Source organism: Bos javanicus, chromosome 9 (assembly GCF_032452875.1).
Source record: "Bos javanicus breed banteng chromosome 9, ARS-OSU_banteng_1.0, whole genome shotgun sequence".
Classification (NCBI taxonomy): Eukaryota; Metazoa; Chordata; class Mammalia; order Artiodactyla; family Bovidae; genus Bos; species Bos javanicus.
In genome coordinates this window covers 103420797-103444390 of record NC_083876.1, presented here as the reverse complement: position 1 = coordinate 103444390, position 23594 = coordinate 103420797, and the positions used below count along the sequence as shown (strand labels likewise).

Below are 23594 nucleotides of genomic sequence, written 5' to 3'. Positions count from 1 at the left end.
TTGACCTCCAGGCACTGTTACGTCAGATAACTTTCAGTCTCTTTCTCGACCTGTTTTCCATTAGCCCACAGGTGAGTTCTCTGGGCCTTAGAAATACTAACGTAAGCCATAAGCTTGCACTTAACTTACCTTTGTACTTGTGTCTGTCACACATCACTCTGAGACTCCTAACATCAGCCCGGTTACCCCAGGCCTCCTTTCCTCTCCCTTTTCTTATCTCTTGAAATCTTTTGCTCTGGTTGCTTCTCTTTAGACACTTGTCTAGTTGGCCTCTGACTCTTCTTCTCACGTCTTCTGTTGTAAATTCAACCATGATTTGAGCTGTTCATGCATCACAGGTTGAATACACGTCACTCTCTGATGCCAGCTTCTTCCTGCTTGGCGTCACCTGAAGACCTGGCTGTCTTAACCTTAGAAACTTACAAACAGTGACTGGTTTCCCTTGCCCACCTGCTACTCAAAGCAGCAGTCTCACTGAAGTTGGGTTCTAGTGGTTTTCAGTCCTTTAAGCTGCATCATGGAGATGTCCGTGGGGACCAGAAATCTGCTTCTCCCTTCCCCCAGAGCCTAGAGTCTAGAGGGTGTGTGTGTGTGTGTGTGCTCGTGCACAGCATATGTGTAGTCATGTGCAATACAGCGAATGCCTTACAGGCAAACCTTCAAGTTGTGAACTTTAGACTGTGCTAGTGGCTTGCTCCCTTCATGACTTGGTTTCCTCAGTAGCATGTAAAATGTTAACCATTTCACATACACACACCCTGGCCAGCTGTGGTTGATGTGAGAGCTGTGAAGGGTTTTGCAGACAGAGATACATGGTACAGGTGTCATGGCTACTCTAGCCCTGTGGTTCTCAGAGTGGGGTCTCCCCCAGGAACTGTTAGAAATGCATATTCTCAAGTTGTCTTTGGGTCTCACCCCAGTAGCTACATGAGAAATCTTAGAGTTAAGTAAACATATTCATTACAAATAAATGCATCTTTGGGCCAGGAGGAAAAGGCAGATATTTTACTTCTCCACTTTAGTTCAGAATATGTAAAATACCTATGTGTAGACTTTACCGCGACACCACTGGTTCAGTTCAGTTCAGTCGTTCAGTCGTGTCTGACTCTGCAACCTCATGGACTGCAGCACGCCAGGCTTCCCTGTCCCATCACCAATTCCCAGAGCTTGCTCAAACTCAGGTCCATCGAGTCGGTGATGGCATCCAACCATCTCATCCTCTGTCGACCCCTTCTCCTCCTGCTTTCAATCTTTCCCAGCATCAGGGTCTTTTCCAGTGAGTCAGTTCTTCACATCAGGTGGCCAAAGTATTGCAGTTTCAGCTTCAGCATCAGTCCTTCCACTGTTTAGCCAATGACAGAATCACTTGGAAAGTCTAAATGTGAAGGACTCATTGGTTCATTAAAGTTGATTTTTTTGGAGAAAAGGAATCAAATTTGAGGTCTTTCTCCTGCAATATGGCACTTGTCTTAATTATCAGTGGAGTTTAGATAATACTTGTTGGCACATTTTGTTGCTTAATAATTAGAATTGTTCTCCCACCCTGGGAACCAGAATTTATCCCTAAAATGAAGCATTCAATGGTGACTCCACACATATATCTTTTCATATAGCAATACAGTTAGAGAGGAATGTATGCTTTTACTTTTCATTTCATCAACTGCTTGGAGAAAATTCTAAATGTTTGAATTGTTCCAACTCCAAGCTGATTGGTAGGAAGCAAAGTATAGGCATTTCTCTCTCAAGTTCATGGACAAGGGCAATACAACAGATTTCCCACTCAGTTTGGGACTTCCAGAGAAGGTTGAAATAGAAAACCGTTTACTTAAAATTAATCCACACACATGAGCATACATTTAAAACTGTTCACAGGGTTTTGTGGAGGCTCATGGCAGAAAATAGAAAGTATGATGTAAATTCGTGAAGATGCCATACTGTCTCAAAGGGGAAAGAGAGAAGCACGTTTCACGACGTCACTTCCATGGCTTAGGCGGTGTGCTGGCTGCCCCGGGTGCGGCTCTGGTGCTTAATCAGCTGGGGAACGTGCTTCCGCTTGCACGATTCCTTGCAGATTATTCGCATCTGCAGCACAGCATCTGCGCATTCTGTCTTCCAGGCCTACGTGTACGAAACCAGCTCCAGCACTTTCTCCCGCAGACTCGCAGGACACACCAGCTCGGTCACCGCCGTGGCCTTTAGCCCGGTTGCTGCTCAGGTACGGTTTCCTCTGTTTCATACGAGTCTCGCCTCATAGCTGTTGTATCTGTCAGACGGTGTTTGGGTAGAATTTTAGAATTTTATCATATTCAAGTTTACATGCTAGTTCTCATTGAGTGAAGGGAGATGAACTTTGAAAATCGACCTTTACTGGGGAGGAAGAGAAATGGAGTATTTTTCATTTTACAATGAAAGTATTTGTCATTCTGTGCCAATGGACATTTGCTCCAACGGAAATGTAGAAAGATAAGGAGATCTTCGTGGACAGGAAGATGGAAGGAGGAAAGCAAGTGCAGTGCAAGTAAGGAATGGATTTCACAATTCCCCAGCAAAGAATTTGGAGGGAGAAGGAGAGCCACAAGATTTATAGAATCTTAATTAGGAGAAAGGATTAAGATAAAGTAACGTCTGTTGCAGATCAACCCAGAAAGGTGAGTGATCTTGTTATTACAATACAGAGGGAGATCAGAATTCCCAAGTACTTAGTTTTCATTAGTGTTTAATAATGCTTACATCTTTTGCTCCAGATCTCCCTGTTTGTGTCTCTGGTTGTCTGGTCAACACTGGCTGCTCCGTGGTGGCCCTGGTGCTGGTCAGGCCCAAGACCGTGCTGGACTTGGGGGGGGGCAGCTGGCGGGCTCCGCAGACATGCTGGCCGTGTTCCCGCAGTCCAGACCTCGTTTAAGGGTGCATTCACGAGGATTAGCAAAGTGGGCGCTAGCCTCTGCATCTCCTGGTCAGAAAGGAGACGAGGACTCCCGGGGTGGTGCCAGCTTTGTTCCAGGGACGCTGCATAGCTTTGGGGGAAGTCGGGAGGCAGATCCCATGGCTAGCTTTTTTCTTTGTAAATTAATTTTAATTGAGAGAGATATTATTCCCTTTCAAAAATTACAGTTTTGAGTCCCTTGGAATAAGCTGCTAGATATGGTCCCAGAGTAGACTTTTTCATTATTGATGTTGCTCAGGTGTCACAGTAAGACTTGTGAGTCTTTTGGAAGAAGCTTATACTTGCACTGATGAAATGATTCCAACAGTGTGTGTGGCTCAGAGAAAGGGCTCCGACAGTGACGGGGGTCCTACCAGCTCACGGGCAGCGGGGCCTCCACAGGGCGGCTGAGACCTGAGGGGCTGTGAGCACGCTGCCCCCTACGGTCCTGCCAGGACACGCAGCTGAGCCGGGTGGCCAGGTCCAGTGTGGTCCGGAGGGCGGGTGGTCAGCTTTAGGTCTATAGAAGGTGGTGTGTTTGTCTTAAGGTACTGTGTTGAGCTGGAGACGAACTTCACAGTTAATCTATCCCGGCTGCGATGGCAGCCAAGCGAGACTGTGATTTCTAACAAAACGATGCAGGGTATTCAAACCAGCGATCAAAAGGAGACAGGAGAGTGAGCGTGCAGGCTGCAGGGAGTGGGTCTGCGGCCCCACAGGGAGGAAGGTGAGGAAACGTGCAAGGGGGCCTCAGAGGAGAGCTGCTGCACGTGAAGACAGGTGGGGGATGTTTGTTGGAATGCACAGCAGTCACAAACACAACTTTACTTCATGTCTTCAAAGGTACCTTACACTGATATCACAGCGTCCATTTTACCTGATGTCAGTTATAAAATAATTAATGAAATACAGCATAGATGAAAGGTAACACAAAAGCCCTTTCTTACTGACAGTGGATATTTAGGGTATTAAGTAGGTATTTATTTTCCGTTTTCCGTTTCTGTGCCATGTGGGGTTTATTATGGAAAATCCTGCTTTGCTCTTTCCACCTTTACTGGGCTGCATTTAACGACGTCACTAGCATCACCCAAGAAATAGAGTAGGAGCACGAGAGACCTCAGGCTGTTTATGTGAAGAGACAAGACGCAGGTGGAGTCCAGCTCCAGGCATGGCTGAGACCCGGCGGAGGAAGAACCAGAAGCAGTTATGGGATGTATGTGCGGGGCCGTGACCTCTGTCCTCCCTGCCTCGGGCCAGCTAGTGTCTGGGGAAGCGGGGAGTAAAGGGATGGAAGTCTGGAAAATTCTTATTTTGCTTTAAGATAGCGATACTTGCATAATGGACACTTGAACTGTTCTTGATGTTACCGTGTTGATGTGCATCTCCGTGTACACAGCGTTTCCTGTAAGTAGGTTTACCAGGAGCAGTGCTGCTGAGCAAAGTAGTGAAACTTTGAAAGGATTCTGATAAATACAGACAGCGTTTTCCAAAGTGCTGCTGGTTTCCCCACCAGCATCAGTTGTTAACACTTTGATTATCCTGTTAACTTCATTATCAAGAAATAGTGTCCCATTATTTTGATTTGAATTTCTTTGAATATTAGGCTACTTATTCTTTCATATGCTATCACATATTCAGGTTTTTTTCTTCTCATTTGTAAATTGCTTGTTTTTGTCCTTCGTATCTTTGTCTTTTTGCTTACTTATTGTTCCAGCTTTTAATTTAAAAATGACTGTGATAATATGTGTGCTGGCTCCCCCGGAATGCGGCTCCAACTTACCATAGATTAGACAGTGTTTATTCAGTGATTACAGTTAAATATAAAGATAAGTACATACGCCTGCACTGTTAATAGACTTTCAAAAATTTAGGAATAATCAGAAGATAAGTGGTATTTAAGGTGTTTGTAAATGTTTTAAGGACTTTGTTATACTAAAGTATCTGATTCTAATTTGAAATGTGAACTGACTTTTGACTTGTGACTTTTTAGCTGAGAAAAATAAGAAAACTTCACTAAGTTTTTGAGCAGCATTTTCATTTTTAAGAGGACTTGAGAGTCATCATCATAATAAACTGTGGAAAATTCTTTGAGATGGGAATACCAAACCACCTCACCTGCCTTCTGAGAAACCTGTATGCAGGTCAAGAAGCAACAGTTAGAACTGGATACGGAACAACAGACTGGTTCCAAATAGGGAAAGGAATACATCAAGGCTATATATTGTCATCCTGTTTATTTAACTCATATGCAGAGTTAACATGAGAAATGCTGGTCTGGATAAAGCACAAGCTGGAATCAAGATTGCGGGAAGAAATATCGATAATCTCAGACATGCTGATGACAGCACCCTTATGGCAGAAAGCAAAGAAGAACTAAAGAGCCTCTTGAGGAAAGTGAAAGAGGAGAGTCAAAAAGTTGACTTAAAATTCAACATTCAGAAAACTAAGATCATGGCATCCAGTCCCATCACTTCATGGCAAATAGATGGGAAAACAATGGAAACAGTGACAGATTTTATTTAGGGGGGCTCGAAAATCACTGCAGATGGTGACTGCAGCCATAAAATTAAAAGACGTTTGCTCCTTGGAAGAAAAGCTGTGAGCAACCTAGACAGCATATTAAAAAGCAGAGACATTCTTTGCCAACAAAGGTCCATCTAGTCAAAGCTATGGTTTTTCCAGTAGTCATGTGTGGATGTGAGAATTGGAATATAAAGAAAGCTGAGTGCTGAAGAATTGATGCTTTTGAACTGTGGTGCTGGTGAAGACTCTTGAGAGTCCCTTGGACTGCAAAGAGATCAAACCAGTCCATCCTAAAGGAAATCAACTCTGAATATTCATTGGAAGGACTGATGCTGAAGCTGAAACTCCAATCCTTTGGCCACCTGATGCGAAGAACTGACTCATGTGAAAAGACCCTGATGCTGGCAAAGATTGAAGGCAGGAGGAGAAGGGGATGACAGAGGATGAGATGATATGGGTGGCATCACCGACAGGAGTTTGAGTAAACCCCGGGAGTTGATGATGGACAGGGAGGCCTGGTGTGCTGCAGTCCATGAGGTCGTAAAGAGTTGGACATGACTGAGCAAGTGAACTGAACTGAGAGTCATCATATTGATACAGTTTAGTTTATTAGATTTTTGAGAATTAAGAACTTGGGAGCATTTTGGTTTTTTATTTTTCTCATTTAAAGAAATGTAATATATTACATTTGAAATGAATCAATAATTTTAAGAGAATTTAAATTATATTAAATCATTGCCTAAGGGATTTCAATCTGTTCATCATGAGTGGAGTCAACACAAATTGAAGGCCACTTTGCATGTGATGGTCAAAATCTACTAGACTTCTACATGTGTAAATAAGATATTGAAAGGCTTAGGGAAACTAGGTCTTACAATTTAAACATTAATAGGTTGGATGAAAATTTACAAATGAAAACGAGCCACAGGTCATTTTCTTCTGCACGAAATCGCCATGGTGCACCGAGACCCCCGTTGCCGTGGTGTCCAGCACCAACCGCCCTGTTTGCGTGGCTGGTCCTTCTGCATCAGTGTCTCTTCTGAGGGACCGAGATTCACCATGTCTGTGCCGGTGAAAGAGGCCTCAGCGTGACGGAGCCTCTGCTCCCCAGCGGGCGCCGGGAAGAGGCTTTGCTGCATGAGCATCCATGGCCCTGGGCAGGGGCATCCTGCCTGCCTCCAGCCTGGATTTACACCCAAGTCACCGGGCCATGGGCTTCCCTAGTGGCTCAGCTGGTAAAGAATCCGCCTGCAATGCAGGAGACCCCGGTTCGATTCCTGGGTTGGGAAGATCCTCTGGAGGAGGGCATGGCAACCCACTCCAGTATTCTTGCCTGGAGAACCTCCATGGACAGAGAAGCCTGGTGGGCTGCAGTCCATGGGGTTGCGAAGAGATGGGACACGGCTGAGTGGCTGAGCACAGCACGGGGCCATGTCCCACACAGACGTGTTTGCATATGTGGGACCCGACAGGAAACAACTGTGTTTTCTCTCAGCTTCACTTTTTGGTAAGACTCGAAATCCTAAATGAAGCAGCAAAGCATAAATATTGAACGGCACAGTTCATTCCCCGTCAGCTACCGCAGATCATCAGTTCACAAGGAATGCTGAAATCATCCCGCCCTGTTCCTCCAGTCCTCTCCGTCTCTCAGCCGTCTTGACTTTGTTTTCCTGGAAAAGAGAAAGCAGTCATTTCCGGCCCTCTGTTCTTGTTCCGCGTCCTGAGGACGGGTTTTCCATGGTCTCGGGCCTACCGATTTCCGATTTCCGCGGGCTGGGTGCATTTGCGCTTCCGGTCTGTGCAGGGCTGCCTTGTTCTCTGCGCGCTGCTCCCCCTCCCCGTAATTTGTATGTTGATGGCTCCTGGATCAGCCGGGCCCATTGCTGTCTTGTCTTTGTCAAGCTACCCGTTTACTGATGGAGTTGCAGCCTCACACTGACGTGCGAAGCGAGGTCCTGGTCGGGAGACGGCCCTGAGAATACAGCGGCCGCCCCGTGTCCTGCGTTTCCAAGCTGGGGCGCCTGTGCGGCTCACGGGGCTGCGGGCTGCCCGGGACTTCGTCCTGCCTGGTACAATCTCATTGTTTCAGAGGGTGGTGCGTGTTTACGCCATTTGTTTCTCAATCTATATCCTTTAGTCTTGTGGTTACAGAAAATATCTTCCAGATTTTTGCAGTCGAATGTCTGTGGCTGGTGCTTGTTTGTGATGTTATAATTTTCATTTTTGGTTGGAGAGTGTTGGGGGGAGGGCATTTGGGGTTCTGAGCTGATTCCATTTTATTCCATTTTTATTTCTGTGCCAACTTCCAGAAGTCGCCATAGAAGTAAAACTATATATTTAGGAAGAGCTTAAGGACAGCTCCTGTGATAATTAATTTTATGTCCTTGTGACTGGTGAGGGAGGCCAGATGCCTGGTGAAGCACTGTTTCTGTGCGTATCTGGGAGGGTCTCCAAGGAGAGGGGCATCTGTGCTGGTGAAGTGAAGGACTACCCTCCCACCATGGTGGCCTCACCCCACTGCCCAGGGCCTGGAACCAGTGGAAGGAAGGGTGAATTCCTCCCTTTGCTTGAATGGGGTGTCCATCTCCTCCTGCCTTGGACATCAGCCCCCCTGGCCCTCAGGCTGGACAGAGTGACCCCTCCAGCCATCCTGGCTCTCTCAGCCTCCATGGGCCACCTCCTGTAATAAATCTCATTATAGCGTGTCCTTATCTGTCCTGCCGGTTCTGTTTCTCTGGAGAACCTAACACATCTCCTCATTCCTAATTGATACTCTAAAGTTCATATGCTCTTGGTACTGAGATAGAAATCTGTGCTGTCCTCCCATGGGATACAAACCTGCCCTGTCCTCCCACAGAGACGGTCTTGTCAGGGTGCTGGGCCGTAGCTCCTGCACCTGGACTTCTTGTTCTGTAGGAAAATGCCTTCGAACGGTTCCTCAGGTCACTGTCCCAAAACGTGCACAACTGTCCACTCGCAGCCACAGTCACATGCCTGGTCCCTTCCCACTGATGCTGGGAGCCCCAGCAGTGCCAACGTTTCCAGATGCCCCTGGGCTGCAGAGCGGCCAGATCCGAGCCCGCCCATGTGAAGCCCTGTCCCAGCCTCTCCCAGTTCCCCTGGTTCCTGCTGTGTCTGGGGGCCAGGAAGGAGCCCAGCGAAATGCCTCATGTCCATGCCAACTGCCTCCCCTCTGCCTGGGCCACTGTGGGCCTTTTTTCAAGATTTGCAGTAAAACCAAGCGTATTCAATATTATTTTGTCATTGGAGCTCCCAGTTTTGAGTGTCCACACTGTATTAACACGCAGACTGTGGCTGAGATGTTTCTCCTGAACTCTCCAAACGGAAATCTGATGACCTTTTTTTTAAAAAAAGCATTTCTCCATTTTCATTTTGCTTCTTAGATGCCACTCTCTAAAGTGGATAGAGGCAATAGGAAGCTGTTAGGACAAGGACCAGCTGGTAAATCTTGTAACCGTGATATTTATCAACTGCTTTTTAAAAAAGTATTGAAGTATAGTTGATTTGGGGCTTCCCTGGTAGCTCAGCTGGTAAAGAATCTGCCTGCAATGCAGGAGACCCTTGTTTGATTCCTGGGTCAAGAAGATCCCCTGGAGAAGGGGATAGGCTACCCACTCCAGTATTCTTGGATTTCCCTTGTGGCTCAGATGGTAAAGAATCCTCCTGCAATGTGGAGGACCTGGGTTCAATCCCTGTGTTGGGAAGATCCCCAGGAGGAGGGAATGGCAACCCACTCCAATATTCTTGCCTGGAGAATCCCCATGGAGAGAGGTGCCTGGCGGGCTAGAGTCCATGGGGTCACAGTCAGACTGACTGAGTGACTGAACTGAACTGAGACTGTAGTACACCAGGCTTCCCTGTCCTTAACTATCTCCAAGAGTTTTCTCAGATTCATATCCATTGAGTCAGTGATGCCATCCAACCATCTCATCCTCTGTCATCCCCTTCTCTGCCCACCTTCAGTTTTCCCCAGCATCAGGGTCTTTTCCAATGAGTCAATTATTCTCATCAGGTGGCCAAAATATTGGAGCTACAGAATCAGTCCTTCCAATGAATATTCAGGGTTGATTTCCTTTAAGATTGACTGGTTTCATCTCCTTGCAGTCCAAGGGACTCTCAAGAGTCTTCTCCAACACCACAGTTCAAAAGCATCAGTTATTAGTGCTTAGTCTTCTTTATGGTCCAACTATCACATCTATACATGCCTACTGGAAAAACCATAGCTTTGACCATATGGACCTTTGCCTGCAAAGTAATGTCTGTGCTTTTTAATATGCTGTCTAGGTTTGTCGTAGTTTTTTTCCCAAGGAGCAAGCATCTTTTAATTTCATGGCTGTGGTCACTGTCTGCCATGATTTTGGAGCCCTAGAAAATAAAATCTGTCACTGTTTCCACTTTTCCCCCATCTGTATGTCATGAAGTGATGGGACTGGAGGCCATGATCTTAGTTGATCTTAGTTTTTTGAATGTTGAGTTTCAAGCCAGCTTTTAAACCCTCCTCTTTCATCCTCATCAATAGGCTGTTTAGTTCCTGTTTGCTTCAGTTATACAGATAGATATTTTCATTCTTTTTTAGATTCTTCTCTCATGTAGGTGAGCAGAGAGTGTTGAGCAGAGAAGGCAATGGCAACCCACTCCAGTGTTCTTGCCTGGAGAATCCCAGGGACGGGGGAGCCTGGTGGGCTGCCGTCTGTGGGGTCGCACAGAGTCGGACACGACTGACGCGACTTAGTAGTAGTAGTAGTAGAGTGTTGAGCAGAGTTCCTGTGCAGTACAGCAGGTCCTTGTTGGTTATCTGCCTTACATCAGGTCGTGTGTGTGTTTGTTCATCCCAAGCTCCTGATTTACCCTCCTGCCTCAACTGCTTGTTAAACGCCAGGCTCTGTGCTGGGCACTTGGTTGGCTCCAGGAGGGGATCTAAAGCCCCAGGACAGTGCATGGTGAGAGTGCTGTGTTTCTGTTTTTCTCTGTGAGGACCTTGGGCGCAGACGTCGCGTGCCTTGTGTGATAATCACGGTACAGTACAGCCATTTGAGGTAAACTCAGCTAGGCTGGGGCCTGCCGTCGAGGCCTCGTCACGGCATGCTCACTTTCTGGGCCAGGCGTACCTGTCTCGCCGCCTGAGGAGGAGGGGGCTCCCAGACGGAGCTCCGCCCCCAGGACGTGGCGCGTGCGTGGCGCGTGCGTGGCGCGTGCGTGGCGCGTGCGTGGCGCGTGCGTGGCGCGTGCGTGGCGCGCGCCGGGTGCGTGAGGTTGCCCTCCTGGCGGTTCAAACGTCGCAGCAGCCTCACAGCGGCCTCGGTGAGAAGTTATCCGTGGTCTCCGTCAAAATAGTTCTCTGCCTTTTCTTCGAACGCAGCAGCATGTTTTGGGGGCAAGAACACCGTGAATGTCTGGTCTGGGTCTACGCGGACACACCTGCTCTCCGTGGCTTTGAGGGGGTGCCGGGGCTGCTGGCCTGCGGGTGACTTGACCCCTGCCCTCCTCTGGGGCCCCCACGCTGGAGAAAATGGTTGAGGGCCTCACCGCTGTCTCTTAGAATTAACCCGAGGATTTCCAGAAATCAAGAACAGGGCTTGGTGAGTGGTGCTGTTGTGTGTTCACCACAAATGCTTCTTTCTTTGTTACGTAACTGATCAAAGGCTTCCTTCTGATACAGAATGGTTCACAGACAAAACCTGAGCCATTGAAGAAGAAACTTGATAATGAAAAGTAAGAATTGGACTTATAAAGTCAGCTGATGAGAAACTGCTGCCTGGTGTACAAAACCCCTTTCTTAGGACGCAGCTTTTTAGCAGCAGGCTGATCCCAGGTGGAGAGAGGGCCTTGGGGTGCTCCCAGCCCCGCTGGCATCCGCGTGGTGGGCAGGTCTGCATCCGAAGCAGCAGGGGTTAGGGAGGAAGGCAGCCCCCATGTGCATACGATTGCTTGACATCTGGGGGAGGTGTTCTTGGTAGCTGGGACTTTAGGATCCTCTTAAAATATCAACCAAGTCATAGATCAGGGCAGGCAGCATTCTGTCTTACCTGGAATAGAGTCAATTTCCCGAGGTGTTTCTAATTTTGAATGTTGTGGGGAATCAGTATTAACCTTCAGTCTTCTGACTGTTGATTTAGGATAAAACTTCATCTTGTTTTAAAATTTTACCAACCAAAGTTAGCCTCTGCATGTAGCAGTTGGCCTGAAAGTCCAAGCAAAGACACGTAAAATGGAACTAACGTCTCGGCCTGCGTTTCGCTGTCAGTTCTCAGCTGCCAGCAGGCAAGGTATGTCAGTCCAAAAGTAGCAATTCAAGTAACGTGAGGGTCCGTCTCCCAGACCTCGGTCTTCTGGAACTTCACAGGGTACAGTGAACCCGGCTGACACATTGGCTGTAATTTTTCTAACTGTAGTGACTCTCCAGGATCGTGCCTTCCAGCAAAGCAGCGTCCCAGAGAATGGCTCTCTTTTCTGGGTTTTTTTTTTTTTTTTTGGGGGGGGGGTGTGGTTTTGACAGACTGCTGTCGCTTCCTGTGTCTGACTTTAGTCAGAAAGTACCCAGACCTGCCAGGTTCGAGGTGGGAGTGGGGACTCTGCTGTGACTCGAGAGGCTCCGAGGTTGTCCTTGGGCGTGGACAGCGGTGGACAGCGCGTGTCCTCCCACCTGTCGGGCACCTGGGTGTCCACAGCCTCGGCTCTGAGCAGTGGCCTTGTGCTGCTGACTTAAGCGACCCCAGGTGGATCTGTTCATTTACTGGAACTATTTCAAGAGCTCACAGGATGGCGGCAGTGCCCAAGCTAGGCTAGCACACTGGCCAAAGCCAGGTGACAACAGGCTGGGAGGCAGGGGCCAGAGAACTTTCCAGAAGCTGGGAGAGTCTGGTCAGGGCCTTGCACCAGCCAGGTGGGCTCCAGCTGAGCCCTCATGCTGCAGTCAGACGGAAGCTCAGGTGTGCGGCTGCCTGGACTGCGTCTGACAGCAGTGCCCTTGCTGTGGGTGGTGTACCCTGAGCCAGACAGGCGGCCGCCACCTGCCATGTGGGTGTCGGGCACCTGCTGTGGAGCCCACAGGTTTCACAGGACAGGGGCATGTCACCCCCAAAGGGTGATGCAGTGAGGCTGGAAGGGCCTCCTGGGGCCGAAAGCACAGTCCTCACAAGGGATGCTGCTCTTCGGTCGGGAAGGTTAACTCGTGTCCTGTAGATGCACTTTGGGTGCCCATCTGGCTCTTCTGAGAAGCCCCAGAAATGCTGAGCCTTCATTTTAAAGCTTCCTGCAGCCCTCCTGCTGTCAGGATCAGAAAGTCAAGGCAGCCTGTGAACTTGGGAAATAAGTTTCATTATTTTCACGGTTTGCATTTTAACTTTTAAAATAAGCGAAAGAATTCTATTTTGATTAACCTTATTCTCTAAAAATTATGTTGGCGGAGAGAAGACTTTTGCTGCCATGTCTGTTTGAACCGTTTCTCCTGTCTCTTTGTCTCTTGTGAGAAAACAGAGGCTCACAGACTCCTTTTGCCCTTGATTACAACATTTGGAACGAAATGAAGCTCGGCACTGAGTAGGAAGCACCGTGTGCTTGGAGGTGGACTGAGGGCAGCAGAGGCACTGTCGCAGCAGGGCAGCAACAGCAGAGGCTGTCGAGGCCAGTTTCGTCTGGTTTCGTCAGAAATGCTCGCTCCTGGCAGACCTGGACCACCGCAGCTGCTCGCGCAGGGTTTCACTGTCACTTTTCAACATTTTTCTTTTTTGAAAATTGGCTCCTTTTCCTCTTTGAGTGAGTGATTCTCCACACTGGATGTTCACTCATTGCAGGAGCAGTGAGCCGATTTAGTCAAAGTCTAGTCTAGTGTCGTGGGGGTCCTGGGGGTGCTGGGGGCCAGGAGGTGTGAGACTCTCAGGGCGGAGCCTGCCTTCTGGGGCAGGGTTTCTCAGGGGCCGCCATAGGTCCGTCCTTTCTCCGTCTGCACACAGCCTCTGAGTGCAGCGTCCTTTTCCTCACCTTGAACCTCTGCGTCTGGGCTTCTGCAGACACCCATCTCCTCTCCTTTAGACCCAGGTTCCATTTCCAGCTCCACGTTACACCTCCAGGTCGGGTGTTCCTTGTTCCCGGGGCCTGCCCTGTGTGTCCTCCCTTGTTTGACCGTCTGACCGCCACCCACTGGCAGCCTGTGTCCTGGATCTCCACCCCCACCTCGTCTACTTACTGTTTAACATAACCCGTCCCCTCTGCCCCCTGCTGACTTGTAGTAGGTTTTACAGACACTGCTTACCCACCTTCCCCTCCCCTGGTCTTCCATTCTGCAGCAGACCCCACCCCACCCCTGCCCCTCCCTCCTCCACCCCTGCCCCTCCCTCCTCCACCCCTGCCCCTCCCTCCTCCACCCCTGCCCCTCCCTCCCCCACCCCTGCCCCTCAACCTCTTCAATCACAGCCTTTCTCCCCCTGGACTGTGAGACCCCTGTGCCAAGACATAACAGGAGTGCAGACTCCGGGTTTCCCTGGTGGTGCTGCCATATGCCAGTGCTCTTCATGTTCAGAAGGGCCCCCAGGGTAGGAGCTCAGGGCCATGAATCCCCTCCTTGCACTGCTTCTTAGTCGCACTCCGCCCTGATTTTTTCAGTTATTTATTTTAATTGGAGGACAAACAGACATTTCTCCAAAGAAGACATACAGATGATTAATAAACATATGTAAAGATGCTCAACATCACACATTATTAGAGAAATGCAAATCAAAACCACAATGAGTTATTCTGTCACATCGGTCAGAATGGCCATCATCAGAAAGTCTACAAACAATAAACGGTGGGGAGGGTGTGGAGAAAATGGACTCCCCCCTTCATGTTCCTTTAGTCCAGAAGACCTCCAAATTTCCTTTTTGGTTTCTTTGCTGGTTCTTCACTGGATCATCTAAAAGTGTGTTCTGCTTGCAAACCCTTGGGACCTTTCCCAAGATCTTTATTGATCTCTAATTTAATTCCACTTGGTTACAAAACATTTTTTGCATGATTTGAATTTAATTAACTTTGTTTCATGTTCTGTGTTCACTTGAAAACAATGGGTAGTCTGGAGCCTTCTATAAGTATGAACTAAGACAAACGGGCAAAAGCATTCTTCAGATCGTCTGTATACATAATAATGGTCTCCGTGTTCTATCAACACTGAAAGTGGCATTGAAGACTCAATGACCCTGAGTAAGGGACTCTCTCCGAGGCCCCTCCCCTAAGAGACTCTCTTTCCTTGTAATGCTGTCAGCTTTTGCTTTATGTGTTTTGAAGGTCCTGTATCAGGTTTGGGATTGTTATGTCGTTTTGATGGTTAGATCCCTTTACTATTATGAAATGGTGTCTTTTTCTTTATTTTCTTTGAAATATACTTGATATTAATATGGCCACTCCAGCTTTTTGATTGGCATAACAATAGTATATCTTCATTTTTTCCTTCAACTTGCTTGGTCTTTATAGTGAAAGTATGTTTCTTATAAGTGATATTCAGCTTTATCTTATCCAATCTGATGTTCTCTGTTGTTTAATTGGTGTATTCAGACCATTTACATTTAATGTGATTGTTGATATGATTATGTTTAAGACTTTCACCTTGTTTATTTGTTTTCCATTTGTCCATATGCTCTTTTTCTTTTCCTGTCTTCTTTTGGCTCAGTTGGATTTTTTTTTGTACTTCTGTTTTGTAACTTTTTCTGGATTCTAGCTATAACATGCTGTTTTAGAGATCTGAAGTTGCTTTAAGTTTTGAAGTGTATACTTTAAATTATGCCAGCATGCCTTTAGGTTATATTATCCCACTTTATCTATGAAAACTGAACGTGTTAGTCATTCAATCATGTCTGACTCTTTGTGACTGCATGAACTGTAGCCCACTCGGCTCCTCTGTCCATGGGATTATCCAGGCAAGAATATTGGAGTGGGTTAACATTCCCTTTTCCAGGGGATCTTCCTGGCCCAGGAATCGAACCTGAGTATCATGCATTGCAGGTGAATTCTTTACTGTCTGTGCCACCAGGGAAGCCTTTTATCTGTAGTAAAAACCCTGTAGATATTTGTGAGTGCATCTCCACTCTCCTCTCCAGGTCTTTAATCTCTGATAATGATGTGCTTCACTTTTCAATATGCTATAAATTCACATTACATTATTAGCAGTTTTGTTCAAACATTATCTCCTAAGCAGGTTTAAACAATAACAGTAAAATCTTAAATATTTGCCATGCAGTTCTTCACTAAACCTCTTGAGACTTGATTTTCTTATCTCTAAAATTAGGTTGTTGAATTATATAATCTCTGTGATTCTAGAACAGCTAAGAGGGTTATTACAATGTTGAATTCTGTGTGCAGGTGCACATGTGTGTATGGTATTTTTAAATATTATCTTTATTTTATTGTTATTTTTTGCCATGTGGCATGTGGGATCTTGTTCCCTGACCAGGAATTGAACCCATGCCTCCTGCAGTGGAATTGTGGCGTCTTAGCCACTGGACCACCAGGGAATTCCCTGTGTGTTTTTTCTTTTGTATGTATGTGGATATATATTCTTTACTTTCTTTACATTATACCCACATATAATTATATACATTATATAGTAAACTGATCTTAATGATTACTGTATGTACTGGATAGGTCACTGAGGAGTATAGGGGTCTGTTGACCAAGGTCTGATACCCAAAGTGTGGCAGAGCCAGTACTGAGCCCATCCTCATCTGGATTCAAACTCAAGAGGCATCAACTCTCAGTTTTGATTTTGCCTCTGATGCCACTTGAGTTTTGTGTCAAGTTGCTGCCAGCCTCCATGTACACTGTGTTAAATAAATGAGTCCCATTTAGAGTTTCTCTTCCTGGCCACATACCCAAACGTAGTTTCATATTTGTAGCCAAAGACAAAATGGTTTGAGTTCAATTTAGAAATTTTCTTTTATTCATTAGATATTAATATGTACTGTGTAATATCATTCAGAAAACGAAGCTCATGGCATCTGGTCCTATCACTGCATGGCAAATAGATGGGGAAACAGTGGAAACAGTGTCAAACTTTATTTTGGGGGGCTCCAAAATCACTGCAGATGGTGACTGCAGCCATGAAATTAAAAGATGCTTACTCCTTGGAAGGAAAGTTATGACCAACCTAGATAGCATATTTAAAAGCAGAGACATTACTTTGCCAACAAAGGTTCGTCTAGTCAAGGCTATGGTTTTTCCGGTGGTCGTGTATGGATGTGAGAGTTGGACTGTGAAGAAGGTTGAGCGATGAAGAACTGATGCTTTTGAACTGTGGTGTTGGAGAAGACTCTTGAGAGTCCCTTGGACTGCAAGGAGATTCCACCAGTCCATTCTGAAGGAGATCAGCCCTGGGATTTCTTTGGAAGGAATGATGCTAAAGCTGAAACTCCAGTACTTTGGCCACCTCATGTGAAGAGTTGACTCATTGGAAAAGACTCTGATGCTGGGAGGGATTGGGGGCAGGAGGAGAAGGGGACGACAGAGGATGAGATGGCTGGATGGCATCACTGACTCAATGGACGTGAGTCTGGGTGAACTCCGGGAGTTTGTGATGGACAGGGAGGCCTGGCGTGCTGCGATTCATGGGGTCGCAAAGAGTCGGACACGACTGAGTGACTGAACTGAACTGAACTGAACTGAATATCACTATTCTAAGTACATGATAAGAAATGCTGGGCTGGAAGAAGCACAAGCTGGAATCAAGATTGCCGGGAGAAATAATCTCAGATATGCAGATGACACCATCCTTATGGCAGAAAGTGAAGAGGAACTAAAAAGCCTCTTGATGAAACTGAAAGAGGAGAGTGAAAAAGTTGGCTTAAAGCTCAACATTCAGAAAACTAAGATCATGGCATCTGGTCCCATCACTTCATGGGAAATCGATGGGGAAACGGTGGAAACAGTGGCTGATTTTATTTTGGGGGGCTCCAGAATCACTGCAGATGGTGATTGCAGCCATGAAATTAAAAGATGCTTACTCCTTGGAAGGAAAGTTATGACCAACCTAGATAGCATATTCAAAAGCAGAGACATTACTTTGCCAACAAAGGTCCGTCTAGTCAAGGCTATGGTTTTTCCAGTGGTCATGTATGGATGTGAGAATTGGACTGTGAAGAAAGCTGAGAGCCAAAGAATTGATGCTTTTGAACTGTGGTGTTGGAGAAGACTCTTGAGAGCCCCTTTGACTGCAAGGAGATCTAACTAATCCATCCTAAAGGAGATGAGTCCTAGGTGTTCATTGGAAGGACTGATGCTAAAGCTGAAACTCCCAATAGTTTGGCCACCTGATGCGAAGAACTGACTCATTGGAAAAGACCCTGATGTTGGGAGGAATTGGGGGCAGGAGGAGAAGGGGACAACAGAGGATGAGATGGCTGGATGGCATCACCGACTTGATGGACATCAGTTTGAGTAAACTCCAGGAGTTGGTGATGGACAGGGAGGCCTGGTGTGCTGTGATTCACGGGGTCACAAAGAGTCAGACACGACTGAGTGACTGAACTGAACTGAACTGAAGTGATATTTACTAATAAATATTTGTTTGATCATCACATCCTGGAGAAGTGGGTACTTGATTATCCTCATATTACAGATGGGGAAACTGGGGCATGAAGAAGTTAGCATACTTGAACAAACCCATGTGGTTTGCGAGTAGTTATGCTAAGGTTTGTTTTGCGTTGAGCTGACTTCAGGTCCCACCTTCTGGAGCTCTGTGCCCACACCGCACACCCGAGGAGCTGTGTAAGAGCAGGAGAGGGGTCCTAAGTACCCTGTGAGCATGGGAAGGCTCCCAGGAGAAACGGGGTCTGAAACGCACAGGACAAGAGGGGAGGCCACCTCTCACTCACAGAGACCTGTGGACCAGCAGCGTGTTCTCCATCACAGATCCTCTGACTGGAGATGCGCTCTGCATCAAGACTGCAGAAGAGCTGCTTGTCTCCATTCTATGAGAGGCAGTGCATATTCTGTGAATGTGGCATTAATGCTTTTTGTTTTTAGGCGTCAAGTGCTTTCAAACATGTGTTTTCCTATACAGTGCTCTGGTTCTGAAGAGTATTTTATTCCCAGAGACTTCCTGACTTTCTCATCATGCCCACATCATAAAAGTTAATTTCACTTCTAAAAAATCTACAGTATCTCCCTTTTGGAAAATGTTCTGCAGATCTTAGCAAAGTCAACAGCCAAACCGTAAACTTAAATGTCGTGCAGCCGTGAGGAGTAGGAAGCCTGCTGCTGTCACGTCATCTATTTTAATATTCAAGCAATTTTCTGTGACGGCCAGAAAAAGGACCTCAACTCGATCTTTCAGTGTAGTGTAGGCGTAACCTGTCCAGGTGATTATTTACCAAGATGAAACAAATAAGGTGTTGACCTCAAGGTTTCTGACAGAATTTCTTCAACAGAAGAGGAAGGAAGCTGAACCTCTGAACCTGGTAGGAGCTGTTGTTTGTGCTGGAAACCACCCGAGTGGGTGAGGCTGTAACAGCCACATAGAGAGGGCGCCGTGTTCCATAGCACGAGACAGAGGATTTCCAGTTTGAACCGTTAGTAGCAGAATTTACTCCAGGGCTCAAGTTGCCAACGTCAGTCAGCTGAAGTCTGTTTTGCTATAGATTTATGGCTCTTGTGCTCTGGAGAGGTGCGGAGTCTGTTTTAGCTGAGCAGCAGGAACTTGGCTTGGAGAGTTGTGCACAGTACACGGGTGTACTTTCACGAAAGCCTAGAGAGTTTCTAAGAAAGTAGGGATGTTTGTGTCCTGTCCCACATGTGCTGTTTCCATAGGTCCATCAGGAGGCTGGACATTTGAATTTCCCACTGGAACATCAGGATGCGTGTCAGAGCCCATTCTGGGAGCTTCTGTGTTAAGTGACCTAGATGGGGGTACACAGGCTGACCCCACGTGCAGTGTCCTCCTGGGGGACCGCCAGCACTTGGCTGTCCAAGCTCGAGGTTGCAGCCCCTGACTTCTACCCACTTTTCTAGGAAGGCCCACATCCATCACTCAATAGCAAGAACCCACTGGAACCTGGACCCAGGGCTGATGTTGAGCTCAGTGGTCTAGATGCCCAGCTCCATCTGCAGCCTGGCCAGAGACGGCACAGGCGCCATTACCTGCGTGAAATCAGCGCTGCCCCAGCCGCTGTGGGGCACAGTGCACAGACCTGATGGGAAAGCAGAGAGGAAGTTCTAAATGCAGGCATGCTCCGAGGTCACCCATCAGCAGACCTGACACAGAGTGCTCCAGTGAGGAAGGCATCTTATATCCGGAAGCCATTGCTAGGAAATGGAAAGTCCAGACAAATGTTGGATTTAGACCAATTTCTGAAGAAACACAGGTCACACTTGCTAGTTTGAACCCAGAAAGCACTAAATCATGTGGGGAGATATGATGACATAATTTACTCAGTACTCACAGTTCTAAGAAATCATGGAACACTATGAAGTTAGAAGGATTTTTATAGATATTAAGGTTTCTGGGAGCACTGAAAAGACATCTGTACATGTTACACCATAGTCTCCCGTTGACGGTTCTGCTAACTTATGCCGTAAGTATCTTTGCTGTTAGTGTTTTTGCTGCAAGCATTTTGCATACCTAATTGGCTATAAGGCAGTTTTGCCATAAAAGATTAAATAACCAAAAATTAAAAGTTACATTTAAAAGCACATAATGTGAAATGAATAACAAAAAATAAAAAGCTTTTATTGTGACATACAAAATATTTGAATAATTTAAAATGCATGTAGAGTCATGACGATCATGTGTAAATGATCGTAAATTTTGTGTAAATTTTGTGGTTGCCTTCCACGCATTTCCTGTGTAGTAGTTTATACTTTTTTTGCTCCTCATTCAGCGTTACACGTTTTCCTTTTTTGCTAGTGTTCTCTCTATCAAGAGGGATATCAGGTTCCCGGTACTGGGACGTTGTTTGTACCTGAGCCCTGCTGTGCGCTCTTGGTTCATTGTCACTTGTCACACATCCCCGTGACAACTCTGCCCCTTCAGATCAACAGAGGATTTGCAGACTGAAGTGTTACGTTGTCTGGTAGAGGATGCAGTGCGGCTTTGCACTCTCGCTTCCGGTAGTTTTACCCCCCTGTTTTCCGTCCGGCTGACGTGCATAGTCATCATCCACTGTCTTAGGGCTGCTCCGTCTGCTTGGCACGGTGTAGACCGTTACGAGGGCTTTGGCTTGTGTCATATGAAAACAAGGCAGTGTGTCGATGGAGAAGCAAAGCAGAGAGCCAGACAGACGGTCACCAGCTCGCTAAGCTTTCCTGTGTGATTGGTTTAATGCCAATTAGTCACGCACTGAAAACCCTTGTGGTGACCATGTGTATGGCAAAAGTTCTGGACGTGCCTGATAACATGTCTGAAATGTTCGACTGCTTGTGACTCCACTATAAAGCTGAAGGCTCAATAGTATTCTGGAAAATGCTCACTATAACACTGTAATTGACCTTATGTGACCTCATGGTCACCATTTTGCTTATCTGCTGTATAATTCTCCCTGTAGGATTTTGGTGAGATAGCATGAATGAAACTGTAAATGCAAGTCCTCGGCACAGCCTCCAGGATGTTGTCCCACAAGGTCTTAGCCGGCCCACTTCCCAGCCCTCGCCCACACCGTTCACGGGGTCCCAGCCGGCCCCGCACCAGTGCTGCGCTCCGTGTGGTCCTCAGTCAGACCCCTGCTCAGCGTGGGGCCTCCTTCCAACGCTGTCTTCTCTGACCTTCCCCTGAAATAGTCAGCTTCAGATCTCGGCCTTTTGGTAACAGTTTTAGATGCTGATGTAAAGACCACACTGGAGTAGGACATGGCAGCCCACTCCGGTATCCTTGCCTGGTGGGGTCCATGGGGTCGGAGAGTCGGGCATGGTGAGCGGCTGAACCCAGCACAGCAGTGAACGGCACCCGGAGCGTTACATTCTTAAATTATCAGTTCATGTGTCAGCTTCTCCACTGGAATTTCCGTTCCTCGGGAGGATGGTTTTTCTTCTTCACTTTCGTTTTTATGCCTGAGAGTCAGACCCATCACCAGCAGAGTAGAGGCTCAGTGTCTCCTGGGGAGTGAATCATGGGTGTGTATGTGCATGTGTGTATGTGTGCGTGTTCATGTGTGTGTGCACACATGCGTGTCATGATCCCATCATCACTGCTGACTACTGTGCTCACTGGGCCCCAGGAGTCCCAGTCTCCCCTGAGGGCGATTCCCTCCCATGGGAGCAGAAATGCACATAAGAGACCCAGGGTCCAGGACACTTAGCTGGGCTCTGGTCTGCTCTGCAGGCATTTAAAGTGATGAATCGGCAGAAACATAGAGTGAGTTTATGTGTAAAATGTAGACTTTCTTTTTTTTTTTTTTTTTTAAATGTAGACTTTCGTATAAGCCCAGACCAGCTTAGAAGGAGGGGCCACTTCCAGTGTTGCCCATGAATCAGTCAAAGGCCACTGGTCCTGCCGCCCCGGAGTGAGATGGCAAAGGGGCTGCACACGGAACGGCTGTTTCGTGGCTTCAGAAGTTGGAGACCTGGTATCCTCAGGTGTTTATTTTTGTCTAAGGGTTCGCTGCGTTGGTGTTTTTGTTTGCTCACACCTGTGCTGGTGCAGCGTCTAAGCCTGCGCTTTCTCAGGAAGGACACAGGAACACGAGCGGAGGAAAGCAGGGCCTCTGACTTGGCAGGTCGGGCTCTGCACACGGCTGCGGGCGCGGCTCTTCCCCACAGCCCTGGAGCAGAGGGGGATCTGGGTTACTGGACCCCCAGTCTGCACAGCCGTCAGCTTTTCCATTCAGAGGCTGTGTGCCTCCGTGCCCAGCTGCCACGCCGTCCTGCCAAGCCACTAAGTTCTTCCAGATCTCGAGGCCGAGGGGACTGTGGGCCTACAGTACTCAGCTTGGAAATGCAGTTCGGAATCGAGTTTCCACAGTTGCCTTAAATTGGAAGGCACGTCCTGTGCGGTTTGGTTCTTTGCTGGTTCAGGGATTCGGACTCGTTTGTTAGTCTGTTTGCTCGTGGTCCATTTTAGCAGAACTGGAATAGTCGCGCTTTAGAGCTAGAAGGAACTTGAGAGATCACAGAGAACACTCTCCTTTGTTTACATTCTTGATAAAATACACCCCGCCCCCATCTAGAAGAGCTGGGCGACAGGGCTAACATGCAGCAGCCTTGGTGTGGAGCCTGGGCTGCAGCTCAGCCGTGCTCCCTCCCCCCTGGTCCTAACCCAGCCCTCGCACGCTAGCAGGAACGCCCCCTGGCTTGCTCTCCACCTTCATGGGGATAGCTCTAAGAGCTGTTTCTTCTAGGAGGATTGACCTTGAGAGTCATGGTTCCAAAGCAAGTTATCGTGTTCACATAAAGTAAATATTTAGCCTTCAAAGTCATCTTAAAAGGTGTCATCATTTCTTATAGAAACACAAACAAGGGAGGTTGAGATGGACCCAGGGTCACAGAGCTGCTGAGAGAGGGTTCTGAAGAGAAATCCTGCATCCACAACCAGAATCTCCCCATGATAGCCTAGCTGATCCCTCTTTTCATGCCTTTCCGACTTCTTATATTTACTCATCCTTTGTGACTATTCGTCCCTAATATTTTTGGATACTCGTGTTTTATTAAAACAGCAAGCATTTTCTATTGACTGTAAGCTTCATAAGCACCAGTAAAGGGAAGGGTCTTCTGTGGCTCGTCCCCAGCCTGCCATGTGTGACTGTAACACCACGTGAGCTGGTAGGTGTGGTATATCTTACAGATGCACACCGCTATAGCCTGAGCTCATGCCGTAAGATTAATTCCTAATTTCTATTCTAAGGTACATTATAAAGATTCAGTGAGAGTTTGGCACCAGCACTTCCTTCTGACATTTGTACAAGAAAGAGAAGGGCTTACTTGGTCTGCTGGAGACAGAACATTGTCGGTGGAGGAGGCAGGCACAGGAGGTAGAGGTGAGGTGAGGGGCACAGACCCACCAGGAGCTGGAGGTGGGCTCGAGTGCAGACCCTCCAGGTGCAGGGGAGTGGGTGCAGGAGGTGGGGGTGGGCTGGGGGGCACAGACCCGCCAGGTGCAGGGGAGCGGGTGCAGGAGATGAAGGTGGGGTGGGGGCACAGACACACGAGGGCAGTGGAGGCAGGGTGCCTGCCATGT

The 23594-nt window shown here is 47.4% G+C and overlaps 1 protein-coding gene across 7 annotated transcripts in view; it reads left to right on the top strand.

Moving 5' to 3' along the window:
• The window catches only part of WDR27 (WD repeat domain 27), a 197384-nt gene that overhangs the window by 65357 nt on the left and 108433 nt on the right, over positions 1–23594 (top strand). For 4 of the 7 annotated variants that reach the window (XM_061428595.1, XM_061428593.1, XM_061428594.1 and 1 more), the window contains exon 26: positions 2117–2215. The exons of 1 other annotated variant lie outside the window; for it this stretch is intronic. In XM_061428595.1, the coding sequence (XP_061284579.1) occupies positions 2117–2215 (99 nt within the window). Of the gene's footprint in view, positions 1–2116; positions 2216–23261; positions 23395–23594 lie in introns of all 7 variants that reach the window. 2 more of the 7 variants (XM_061428597.1, XM_061428596.1) reach the window with 1 other exon arrangement.